This window comes from Vespa velutina, chromosome 14 (assembly GCF_912470025.1).
Source record: "Vespa velutina chromosome 14, iVesVel2.1, whole genome shotgun sequence".
In the NCBI taxonomy this organism is placed as follows: Eukaryota; Metazoa; Arthropoda; class Insecta; order Hymenoptera; family Vespidae; genus Vespa; species Vespa velutina.
In genome coordinates this window covers 2,632,338-2,645,671 of record NC_062201.1, presented here as the reverse complement: position 1 = coordinate 2,645,671, position 13,334 = coordinate 2,632,338, and the positions used below count along the sequence as shown (strand labels likewise).

The following is a 13,334-nucleotide window of genomic DNA, read 5'->3' as shown; positions in this document are numbered from 1 at the left end:
TTAATGTATTATTTACTTTGTATCTCATTTTTATTACGTTTTATATTTTCTATGTCTTTGTATATAAATCACGAGTCTGAATGTAGAAAAAAAAAAAAAAAAAAAAAAAAAAGAATTGAAAACATGTTTATATAAATATATGTCTTATTAATACTTCTGTTCGCAAGCAACATGAGAAATCGTCCAACGCAAAATATACTTATCAATATTACAATAATATAATGTCAATAGTAATGAGATCACTAATGGTAAAATATTGTTTACAGTAATAATGAAATAATTTGTTCAATTAAAAATATAAATAATAATTATGAAAATTATCTGAATAGACGACTATCATCTAGGAATCTATTTTTCATGCGTAGAAATGCATTGCACTTGTACATCGAAGCTGACATATTTATGAGGAATATAAAAAAAAAAATATATATATATATAAATGTATATATATTCTTTTGTTAAACATATAAGTTAAACTATCATATAAATAATGCATTTGTGATAGGTACCTTGAGTCAAAATGTGCATGTAGTAAATTTACTACGTATTCTTAAAATAATTAAAATATTAACTTATTTTAAATATAGTATAATCATTTTTCAAATATATCTTTAAAAATACTATACAAAAGTATTGTACATATATTATCATATGTATCTTTTTTATACTTATTTCCATAAAATGAAAATATATATATATAATATATATATATATTATCAAAACATAGCACAGAAATAATATTACATGTAGCTAATAAAAGATGAATAAAAGTCGTCGTATTTGATCGTATTTGATCGTATTTGCAATAATGCAGAATATATAAATATATCTGACTCTTACTCTATATATATATATATATAAAAGAAATCATTTATATATATATATATTACAAATAAAAATCTCATTTGATTAATAGAAGTAAAAAAGAAAAAAAAAAAAAAAGAAAAAAAAAATCTTCATATCATAAGGCACCAATCTTATTATTATCAAATAAAATTGTATTGAACTTTGATTGATATGCTTGAAAAAAGGTTTATCAAAAATTTGATATATACAATCTTCTTGATTTCCTAACGAGATATATTATTCCAACTATGAATTAGAAAATATTTTCATTATAAATTTAATTATATGCTACAGCAAATAATATCTTTTAGAAAACTCAATAATCTTTTTCTTTTTCTTTTTTTTTCTTTTTTTTTTTTTTTTTTACAAAATAGTACGATAATTGAACTTATATTATTAAATCCATGTAATTATTTCGAAGTATCTTTTGATATATACATTGTACCAGAATATACATATATTTTTTTTCTATATATTTCTAAGATGTAATGGACGGATAAATTGCAGTAAAAATAAAGATATTTTTCTGCAAAAGGTTGTATAAAATATTATCCTTATTATATAATGGTAATAATGCGATTAAAATTAATCTTTTGATTCTCTAGGAATGTCTTGTATTCGATAACATTTTTAATCATTTTTATTAAGTACCATAAATTGATGTTAGAACCTTTATAAAAATTGTTGTATTTTTAGCTACTATTATATATAGCCGCCATTGTCGTTATATCAGTTCTCAATAGCTGCTTCTCAAAGGTTCTTTTATGGCACATCATGTATTATTATATTTTCAGAAAATATTTCTAAAATGTTCTATTAATTAGTCTTTAGATCTTTATTTTTCAAAAATGTCCCGAATTTTTAATTCAGATTTATATAATATATATAAATAAAAATAAAAAAAAAAAAAGTTTAAAACTGGTATTTATAAACTAACCTGCTTAAACAGCTGTTTGTGGTACACCTTGTACTAATTGTGTTTTACTTTTAATCTTGGGCAGTGTAGATTGACTGGCGGCTTTATTGAGCCTAGGTTTACCATTTGGAGAGCTCGTAACAAAACCTTCTGATCTCATATCTTTTAAAGATACGTTTGAATTACTTCTTAACGATGGCGTTGAACTAAATTTTCTATTCTGCGCTAAACGTTCTTGTAATCTCGCTTCATTCTGTCGTGGTACTCTAGTTCTTGGTGGTAAATCACGATACTCGTATATATTTTCTTTAGAAGCACGATTTAAATTTTCGATTCCTTCCGACGAATGTTCATCCTCTCGTATCATCAAGATGTCTCCGCTATAGTAGTGATCAGATTGTCTGTAAAAAAAAAAAAAATATAATAAATGTCACTTTAAATATATCACAAAAATTTAATCTTATTATTACAAAATATATGATATTATTTATAAACGTGATATAATTTACAAACGTGAAATACTAATGTCTTATAAATTAATGTGTAAACAAATTAAATCAAATTTGTGATATCATGCACAATTCTATATTTTATGAATTACCTGCGCACATCCTGGCAGCTAATGTTTTGCTAAGCAAACATATTATAATAAATGTGAATTATATAATTAATAGTGAAATATACCACCAATTATAATATATATATATATACATATATACAATAATTTAATAAAATTGTGCAAAACTCTATTATATTTAATGATAAACTGTTAATGTAATTAAATAAAAAAAAAAAATAAATAAATAAATAAATAAATAAATAAATAAAAATAAAAAAGAATGAAAATACCAGAACCAATGTCCCTATACACTACAAAACTATGGATTTAATCTCACCCAGTTAAATGTAGTCACATGGATTTGGTTCTGTTTACCTTTTCTTACCTTTTGGCATTACGCCAAAGCATACAGCAAACTACTGAAACTACCATCAATAATAAACAGGCAGTTGACATTGACCAGAATGCAATTTGTAAAGGTTGTTTAGGCTCCCACCAGTACTACAATAGAAAAAAAAAAGAAAAAAAAAAAAAAAGAGAAGAAAAAATAATAATAATTCATAATACAAATATATAAACAATGTCATTTACATTTTTTTTTTATTATTATTAAATCATTATTATAAATACCTCGGTAACAGGCGGATATGTTGGGACTAGTCTACCAATAACCGTTGGTAAATACATCGACCAAAATGCACTTTCGGTTTGACGATAATTTATCATAATTGAACTGTTGAATGTTGTGTTAATATTTAAATATTGCAATTGACCATATTTAGCAACATCAAAATGTAATCCCAAAATCTGTGAAGGACTAGGATGTCTGAAACATAATAAAGATAATAATAATATATATATATATATGCATTACATATTTTGCATGATAAATAATAATGATAAATACCCATATTTTGCAAAATTAGAATATGCCTTCATAAAGAAACGACTCATATTACGATCATTTTCCGTCCACATGTCTCTTCTTAATTTCCATTTTTCAGGGAAAAATTCTACATTCGAAAGATTAGATTCAATATGCTATTATAAAAATAACTAAGATTATGTATATATATATGTGTATGTGTACCAATATCTATAAACGTACCAACATCCATAAAAGGTGCACCAGTCAACCAAAGTAATTCGGTATCATGAGGTACTCGTCTCCAGTGTGGCAGTCTAAAGGCTTCAGTAGTCGTATTTAAAACGTACAGATAAGTAGGTACATGTTTCTCTACTAATAATTTTGCTATTTTATCATATGGTGCAACATAATGAAAATCAGTTAACATCTGAAATATAATTAAAATTATTAATTACATGCACATGTGTAGAAAAAAAAAAAAAAAAGAAAAAAAAATTAAAAAACTAATAATTATTATTGGATAGATACATTTATATATTGATCACGAATGTGTGTAACATTCATTGGATCTGGCCAATATGTGTACATGTATTTTATAGCTTCGTAAACACCTTGTGGATTAAGTGTATAATTGTAACGTAAAACTAATTCCCAAACTTTTTGATCGAATAATTCTTTATCTATTGTATAATCATTCCTAGCCAATGTTTCATTGTTATCTGAAATTAAATGAGCATAATTAATAGATTGAATTATGTAACAATCAATATATTATCATCGATATTAAAATTTATATTACATAAAATAAATGCTGCTTCTTGAGTGGTAACACCTCCCATATATGCCAAATCTCGTTTATATTTTCCAGTTTTAATACTTTCTTCAGGAGTTTCTGCAAAGAAACGCCAATCAGAAGCTGCCCAATCCTCGTATAAATTATCACGTGGTACTGTAAAATTAACGTCTAATACGGGAGCCCATGGGAACATTCCTACGTGTGGTTTAAATTCAGAGTTTCCCAATTCAAAAAAATTACGACCATCTTTCAAGCATTGCACTAATTTCCAACTGCTCTCTATACTACAACCAAGCATTTCTGCATAAACTCTTGATGTATTTTGTGCTCTATATTTATCCATTATTACTGCCCAATCGGCTAATGCCGAGCCCGATTGTGCAATAACTTTTGAAACCATTTGTCGTGTTCTATAATAAAACAAAACAATTAGAAAAAGAAAAAATTGTATAAAATAAAAAAAAAAATTAATAATTATATAAATTACCTAGGTGCTACCATTAATAAGCCTGCGCTTGCTCCACCAGCTCCAGGCCCAAACAATGTTATCGCATCAGGATTACCATTAAAATCACCAATATTATCATAAACCCATCGTAATGCCATTGCTTGATCTAAAATACCATAATTTCCTGGACTATTTTCATCCCCTGTACTTAAAAATCCTACAGCGATGAACAAAAAAAAAATGATATACGAATGAATAAACAGACAAATAATATTAGAGATTTTTATAGATACTTTTTTTACTCAAAAAATTTACCAAGCGCTCCCAATCTATAATTTATAGATACAACTACAACGTCATAAAATGCTGCCAATATATGTGCCGGAAATAAATTACTTGCGCCATGAGTAAATTCACCTCCATGTATATAAAGCATCACTGAATATGGCTGTGCTAAACCTGAATCAATCTGTAATCAAGTTTATTCATTCTTATTTATTACACTCTTTAACAACTATCAAATCTATATATCAATGAACTTACATTGGGTGAAAAGATATTTAAGTACAAACAATCTTCGTCTACATCGCGCACTCCTTTTGTAGCCCCAGTATATGAGCTGGGTTGTGGACACGCTGGACCCCAATCAACAGCCTGTAAGAGTTGCCATCCTCTAAAACGAAATAAAAATTATAATCAAAATATATTGGAAATAAATAAAACAAACAATATAATATATACATATATATAGACAAACCTATGTGGCTTTGGTGGCTTGAAACGACCATCCTTCGTAGGTGGCATAGCATAAGGTATTCCCAGAAATACATTAACATTTTTTGTAATTCTTTCAACTTGTACATTCCAAGGTCTATGCTGTGCATTCGGATCGTCATATAAATTAACTTTAAACCCTTGAACTTGTCCATATCTGGTTGTAACAAAAACATCGGTTTTTAAATTTGTAGAATCCCGTCTCTCCTTTCCTTGAAGATCCTGTCGCCATCCACCGAGTATTCCAGGTAACGGTACACTAGGTGTCATGTCCTTAAAAAAACCATCATTTTACCCTATATATTAATCGAAGATGTATTACACTGTTTCATTCACGTTAGACCTTAGCAAGAGGCGATGAAAATGCACCAAAAAAAAAAAAGGAATGGAGACGTGATATAAAAAAAAAAAAAAAAAAAAAGAGAGAAAGAAAACATTTTTTCATAAACGTAATAAAGCTCACCCCATAAAGGTAACGATCCTCTGGAGCCCTAGTTGGACCCCTGTAAATAGGATCAAGGTAGCTAGGTTGATATCCATATCTCCTATCTTTGTAGACATAGGTCTGATAGCCGGCTGGATTCGGTGGCACATAAACGCCATCACGATTATAATATCTGCTACCTTGAGAAATTCTTTCTTCGCTGAGAATTATAGGACACGTATCAAGATAGAAACAAATATAAACGATGAATATAATAATGTTGTATGTAGCCGATGAATGATGACGGTTAAACGACGCGGCCATCTTTCTGCACGCGTACAAACGAAAGCGTCCTGTCTATCTTTCTATCTCTTGAATCTTATAGGTGTGGTCGTTGTCCAAACGTACGTACGTACGTGTATATATGTATATGTTTTACGTATTTACTAACACATACGTAAATGTTTACGTGTGGACGCGCGCGCGTCACTCAATGAACTGAAGTAAGTAACTCTCCCTCTTTTTCTCTCTCTTTCTATCTTTCTCTCTTTCTCTTTTACATACGTCACATCGTGTCTTCACAAGTTTGTTTCGTAAACAGAAAGAACGAGTCGTGTGCACGCGCGCACGTACGATCGTTTGACGTAGTAGAACTCTCGTTCTCGTCGAAGATGAAAAAGGGAAAGGTAATGTGCATTAACCGCGAAAGTAAGATCTTTCCATATAGAGAAACTAGAATTTTCTTCTTATTTCTTCTTTTTTCTTTTTGTTCTTCTTTCCGTATTGAACGATACGTACGATAAGTGACGAACGATCAAGGTGTTATCTTTTTATCTTCTTATCTTCATTCGGGTTAATTCTTCTCTTTTCGAAATATATGTATAATACAATTTTTTATTAAATAAATTTCATGTACATATATATATATGTACATATGTATGTATGTATGTATGTATGTATGTAGATGTTTGTATATGTTTTTTATTTATGCATGTATATTTACAAATATATATATATATATATATATATGTATTTTTGGTAAGGTTAACAAACTTTATAAAAATGTTTTGAAATTTATCAACTATAGGGATCGAATATATTACGACGAAATTTTTATATATATATATATATGCTTTTTATATACATATTTATATGTATGTATTTATATATATATACACATGTATATATATATATATATACATGTTTTTTGTTTATGCATGTATATTTACAAATATATATATATATATATATATATATATATATATATATATATATTTTTTTTTGGTGAGGTTAACAAACTTTATAAAAATCTTTTAAAATTTATCAACAATAGAGATCGAATATATTACGATGAAATTTATATATATATATTTATATATATATGTATTTATATATATATATATATATGCATATATGTATGTTGATATTTGTGTATGTTTTTTGTTTATATATATTTTTGTTTATGTATTATATATACTTACAGATATATATATATATATATTTTTTTTTTTCTTTTCTTTTTTCTTTTTTTCGTAAGGTTAGCAAACTTTATATAATAATCTCTTGAAATTTATCAATAAACGGGATCGAATATATTACGCAAAAATGTTCTTATCGATGATAAATAATAATTAGTATCACTTTTTGAATTTTCTATTGATTTGAAATATTTTAAATCAAGGAGGGTAAAAGAAGGGACGGAAAAAGGATTGAAAGGAAGGAAAGAAAAAAAGTAAAAAGGAAATGAAAAGAAAAGAAAAAGAAAGCAGAAGAAAAAAAAAAAAAGAGGAACTACTCGTACTGCGTCGAACGAATGAGAAATGACGCGTCCGACGTTCGTAGCGTCACTGAATTCTCGAGAAAACGAGTATTAGAGTATCACCCACGCTCATTCGTTCGCCAAAAGAGATTCCACAGCACACACACACATATATACATACACACATAGACAAGAGAGAGAGAGAGAGAGAGAGACTCGTTATATACGATCGAGAATAATGTATATATGTATATATGTATATATGTATATATGTATATATGTATATATGTATATATGTATAATATACGAACGATCCTTCTTTTCTTTACATGTATGTATATGATATATACATATATGTATTAATGTATAGTAACTTTGGAACGTCCGTAGGAAGTTACTAATTGTACACTAATAATAATTTAATGGAATGCACTGACTTTCGTGATGCACGATCGTCAAACATAACGCATCTAATAACCCACTATTATATATATACATATATATATATATATATACCAATTGATTAGATATCGATAATAAATCATCTGATAATAATAAAGGTGTAAAGGTGTAAATATTTTTCGTTTCTTTAAAATTCATTCAAGTCAATGACATTTTCATTACATTTGATATCTCATCGAAGTAAGATCGAATAAAAATCGATGAAAAATATCGATCTTATATATTATATATTTTTCTTTTTTTGTTCTTTTTTCCTTTTTTCTTTTTTGTTCTTTTTTTGTAATTATACCTTTTGTTTAGACTTCTTCGAAATACTTCGAGTGTCTTTTCCTTTTTGTTTTCTTTTTTTTTTTTTCTTTTTGCTTCCAACTTCAATTTAATTCCAAGTTGAAAGAAAGGAAATCACTTTTTATTTTAACTTCATCATAATGTTGAAAGTATTAAGTGAGAGAGAGAGAGAGAGAGAGAGAGGGGGTGTGAGTGTGTGAGTGTATAATTAACAGTACAGTCATCTTAAATATCAAACATGTAATTCGAGTATTATACGATATAGATTACGTTTTCTTAACACATCGTTGATCGTCTATTATACCATAGAGAAAGTAACTCTGCTATTTATTGGATTAATATTTCTAAACATTTAAATAATTATTTTAAATTAATATAATCGATATTTATAATTAATTAACAATAGTAATAATATAAATGACTGAACTCTAATATTTAATTATTTATGTTAAATCAAAATGTTCATATATATTGAGTATTTATTTTACAAAAATATTTGTCATTAATTAAAAACAATATTTGTCTTAAAAAGTAGAATGAAGGTAAGAAAAAAAAAAAGAGAGAAAAAGATATTGACAGGAAAAGACAAGAGCATTTTCTTTTTTACAAAATATTTATCATTAATTAATAAAAATACGGATGATCGAACAAATCAAACGTGACTGCTTTATTATATCAGCTGTATTTATAATTGAATTAAAATTTTTATTGATATATGACAAACGTTAAATATTATATAATTCGAAAGACAATGTTCCATTAAATTAAATTAAATTGAATTAAATTGAATTAAATGAATTGTGTAAGAGAATCGGTAATATTTAAAATTAATTAATTATACAACAAAATAAACGATATTATGTAATAATGATTTATATAATTTTATACTTTAATAATTACATAAGTTGTATGCATGTGAAAATATTGGTGTATATTTACAAATACATTATCAAGTACAATAAACGATATTTATTATTATGTCATTTAATGTGATTTTATATTTTAATAATTGAGTAAATTGTATGCGTGTACGAATACGTGTATACTCTTGATAGGTCAACATGTTTGTTAATTAATAATTAAAATTATTGACAATTTATATGATATATTTTTTATACTTACCATAATGGTTGCGTTTCATAAAACAAAAAGTATAAAAAATTGATATTATATACACACTGTTCTTTCTTTTTTTTTTTTTTTTAATTTCTTACAAAAAATTATACATATATATATATATATATATTACATTTAATTTAATTTTATTTAATTTAATCATGTTACGACATGTAATATAATTTATTTAATTTAATTTAACTTAATTTAATAAGACATTGACTTTTGTAGCAAATTATTTATTAATCAATTGTAATATAAACTTTCTATCATTTTAGTCAAATTAAACGTTCAGTAAACGTCAATAAAACTAAAAAAAAAAAAAAAAATGCGAAAGAACATTGATCGGTTAGCTTTTTAATGGAAACATTTTTTTTCTCTTTTCTTTTTTTGTTTTTTTTTTTTCTTTTTTTATAACCATAAAAAAACGATATATCATCGATTGACCATTTTTTCTTTTCCTTTTTGATAATAATTTTTATTAACCTACATAAAAATTTCTTTTAATTAAAGTAGAACGAAAGATATAAATATATGAGTACGAGAGAGAAACGAATTACAATATACAGTTATGTATTATTTTATATTATATATTATTTTTATTGATCGATTAATGTAACGATAAATTCATTATTTGTTGTAAGATATAATCGTGATCGTAAATATTTCGACGAGAGAGTTAAAATTGAAGTTAAAATTATTAAGTAAATATGAGAACATCGAACACATCGTTTTATAAAATGAACATTGACATATATTTTTCGCGAATATTATTCACGACTCATAAATAAAGTGATACGCTTTTGAATTCTCGTTAAATCATCGTTATATTTAAAATTAAGAATGTTTTTCGAATAATATGGCTTCCGGGGAAAAGTAATTTTACGAAACTATACTAAACTAAAAACTAAACTACATTGAAGTAAATTAAATTAAATTAAATTAAATTAAATTAAATTAAATTAAATTAAATTAGATTGAATTGAATTATAATTCGTCATTGTGCGAATTTTAATAACAAAACGAACAAAAAAAAGCAAAAGAAAAAAGAAATATAAATTATGGTATCAAACGTACAAAATGAAACGTAATAGTTATTATTGAAAATTACTTTTATTCGAATCATTTCGTGCATACACATAATCATTACTTGCATACACGTAAATGCACGTAATTACAATTGTAAATTAAATTAGATATTTCTTTTTGCTTTGCCTTTTTTCTTTTTCTTCTTCTTCTTTTTTTTTTGTTTTCGTTTGTTTTTTCTTTTGAAATAAAATGAAATATAATAAGTGTGAAATTAATTAAATTAAAATTTGTTTAAAACGTTAAGATATTAAATGATAAATTACGAATGTTAGAAACATTGTATAATTAAAATGTTTAGAATATAATTACACGTGTAAAAAGAAATATTTTTTATATCTATGAATACTCTTTTACAGAGTCCAAGTTGTTCAATTTACAGTAATTGGAAAATTTATTGCCATCCCGGCACGAGATGTATATATCTACGTTGGTACAGTCGATGCCAAAATGATCGAATAACTTTAATTATACGAGTATACGAGCACTATCGTTCTCTCATCATCCAACTTGATATCGTCACGCTCGAAACAACGGGGTTCATTTTTCGTAAACGACCTTGCTTTTTTGTCGTCTCGTCTATTTTCAACCAAAACAATTCGAAAATTCTAAATCCCAAAAAATCCAAGGGTTTATAATGACTTTTTAATTATTCGCTAATTGAAATTTATCTTTGTAAAATTTTTACACGATTTATTAAATTAACATTATTTTCAATGACTTTTTTACGTATATAAAATGTCAATAAAAAATTTATTTATTTTCGTAATTTTAATCGAAAATTTTTAATAATTTTTAAAGCATTGACGTTAGAAATTAACGTTTGAGATGTTGCAATTGAAAATTTATGTTTTCATTATGCCTGCAAGTGAACTTGTTTTTGAAATTATAAAAAGAAAAAAAAAAAAAGAAAAAAAAGAAGTTTCGGAAGATTCGAAAAGTTTCCTTTTTCTTTTTTTTCTTTTTTTTTCTTTCTTTCCTCTTACATGCGAATCAATTGATCATTTTCGTTCTTTACTCGTACATTATTTTATAAACACGTTTACAGGAACAACACGATTTCTGGGAAAGAAGGTCTATGGTTACGAATTTAAAAGTTGCAGACACATGATCACAGTGAAGTTCATCCTCATTCGGCACAAAGTTGATCCAAATGGGTACCATTATATTCCTTGTTCATATTCCATCGCGCGTACATCCTTCTTTTTTGTGAGAACTTGGACATTAAAATACTCTTTGAATCCGTGGGAATAGGATCTGCCGAGTCCACACAAGATGTTAATTTAATAAATCATATTTCATTAATTTAACGTATTAAATAAATTCTTTATGAAATGAAAAAAAAAAACAAAAAAACGAAAAGAAAAAAAATTATGGCCCATATATCATACAATAATTTTATACATGATTATACGATATGATTATTATCAAAAAAAAAGAAAAGAAAAATCTGTATTCACTCTTACAAATGCGTATCATAAAAATAGTAACGCGATTATGTCAAGATTTATAAACATTATATAATCATCATTAAAAATTATTGGTAAAAAGAAAAAAGAAGAAACGAAAAAAAAAGAAAAAGAAAAAAAAAAAAGGGAATTATCAGGAACCAAAAAAAAAAGAACATTGATGATCTATATTTATTTTTTTTTTTAACGAATATTAAAAAAGAAACAATAAAGAAGAAGAAAAAGAAAAAGAACAAAAAAGATTGTACAAGATTTGTACAATTGTCTGATCAAAAATATTTAACAGAAATTCATAAGTTATGTTAATAAAAGTAGAAAGAAAAGAAAGAAAGGAAGGAACAGAGAGATAGAAAGAAAGAGAGAGAGAGAGAGAGAGAAAGAGAGAGAGAGAGAGAAAGAGACAGGGAGAGAGAAAAAAGGTTATCATAGAGAGAGAGAGAGAGATTCGAATTTCTCGACGAACATACCGAATGCAAGCCGCAGCCACCAGATGCACCGGTGATCATACGACCATACGTGAGAGGGTGGGAGTGATGCAGTGGGGGTGCTCGCGCACTCCGGGGCCCACTTGTTCTTCGGAGCGCGATCTGCTTGTCACTCGAGAGCGCGTTGCCGTTGTGGCAACATCGGCCACCTTCGTCTCTCTCTTCTCTCTCTCTCTCTCACTCTCACTCTCTCTCCCTCTTCCTCTTCCTTGTTTATTCTCAAGAAAGAGTGTCGTCATCTATATATACATATATATATATATATATGCAAAAAAAAAAGTAAACAAACAAAGAGAAGACACGCGTAAAACGAACGATTTTCGCGAACGTATCGTATCGGTGATAATACCATTGTGTCTCGAGGAATGTGATAATTAAAAGAAGAAGAAGAAGAAGAAGAAGAAGAATAAGAAGAAAAAACAAAGAGAAAATTATGAAATAAACTCGCGCCATAAATAATATCGATAATTGTGAACGAAATTGTTTTTCTCTCTTCTTTCTCTTTTTTTTTTTTTTTTTATTTATTTATTCATTAAAACGAGATCGATCCTATATATCGATAGATGGATAATTAAAGAGAATGAGAGTTAAAGAAGATTAAAAAAAAAAACCTGTGTCGATCTTTTTTTCATAAGCTTTTAAAGAACGCTATCCTATCGAAGAGATAAATGAATTAAAAAAAAGGAATATTAATGATCGATTATTTCTATGGATATATGAAATATAAATCGATAAAGTGAAGAAGACGAATTATTTTCGAAAGGATAATTTTTGATACTTTGGTAAAAAGATATAACGAAATATCTTTTGTAAAATATGACGACGGAATCATTGCCAAGGGATGTGGATGCCCACATCGTAAATCTTTTGACGAGACTTACGAATATAAGAGAGAATAATCCTGATTTATCCGAAAGAAGGATACCAATGTTAACCGAGGCGCGAAGTTTGGAACTTTGGAGGGCGGTAGCGGTTGAGTGCCTTGCAACTTTCCTCTTCGGTTTGGTTGTATCCGGAGCAGCCTCTTCTACTGCAGTC

At 26.8% G+C, this 13,334-nt stretch overlaps 2 protein-coding genes across 3 annotated transcripts in view; one reads left to right on the top strand and one right to left on the bottom strand.

The window, feature by feature from the left end:
- Nucleotides 1-79: 79 nt before the first annotated feature.
- LOC124954136 (cholinesterase) lies at nt 80-6,495 on the bottom strand. Of its 2 annotated transcripts, none has more exons than XM_047506589.1 (13): nt 5,671-6,495; nt 5,191-5,480; nt 4,977-5,106; nt 4,749-4,902; nt 4,473-4,650; nt 3,989-4,395; nt 3,718-3,908; nt 3,430-3,616; nt 3,229-3,334; nt 2,952-3,147; nt 2,707-2,822; nt 1,784-2,163; nt 80-1,649 (listed from the first exon to the last, which is right to left on the bottom strand). In XM_047506589.1, exons 1-12 carry the CDS (start codon nt 5,953-5,955, stop codon nt 1,788-1,790), a joined length of 2,616 nt encoding a protein of 871 aa, XP_047362545.1. In that variant the 5' UTR covers nt 5,956-6,495; the 3' UTR covers nt 80-1,649; nt 1,784-1,787. The 2 variants fall into 2 exon arrangements, with proteins under 2 accessions (XP_047362545.1, XP_047362546.1); XM_047506590.1 differs by lacking the exon at nt 80-1,649 and adding an exon at nt 2,364-2,392 and having other exon boundaries at nt 1,982-2,163.
- Nucleotides 6,496-12,249: 5,754 nt separating this feature from the next.
- Nucleotides 12,250-13,334, top strand: part of LOC124954140 (neurogenic protein big brain-like) — a 27,790-nt gene continuing 26,705 nt past the window's right edge. Inside the window, exon 1 of the mRNA XM_047506598.1 lies at nt 12,250-13,334. This exon is cut by the window's right edge and continues 88 nt beyond it. Within this exon, the coding sequence (XP_047362554.1) occupies nt 13,113-13,334 (222 nt within the window). The 5' untranslated portion in view covers nt 12,250-13,112.

What these genes read in the sequence shown, in the direction of transcription:
- LOC124954136 (XM_047506589.1), bottom strand. Translation starts at nt 5,955, where the DNA reads ATGGCCGCGTCGTTTAACCGTCATCATTCATCGGCTACATACAACATT. An exon ending in TGCACCTTTTATGGATGTTG is followed by an intron (nt 3,335 to 3,429) that starts GTACGTTTATAG and finishes TTTCGAATGTAG; the next exon opens with AATTTTTCCCTGAAAAATGG. An exon ending in TCTAATTTTGCAAAATATGG is followed by an intron (nt 3,148 to 3,228) that starts GTATTTATCATT and finishes ATTATGTTTCAG; the next exon opens with ACATCCTAGTCCTTCACAGA.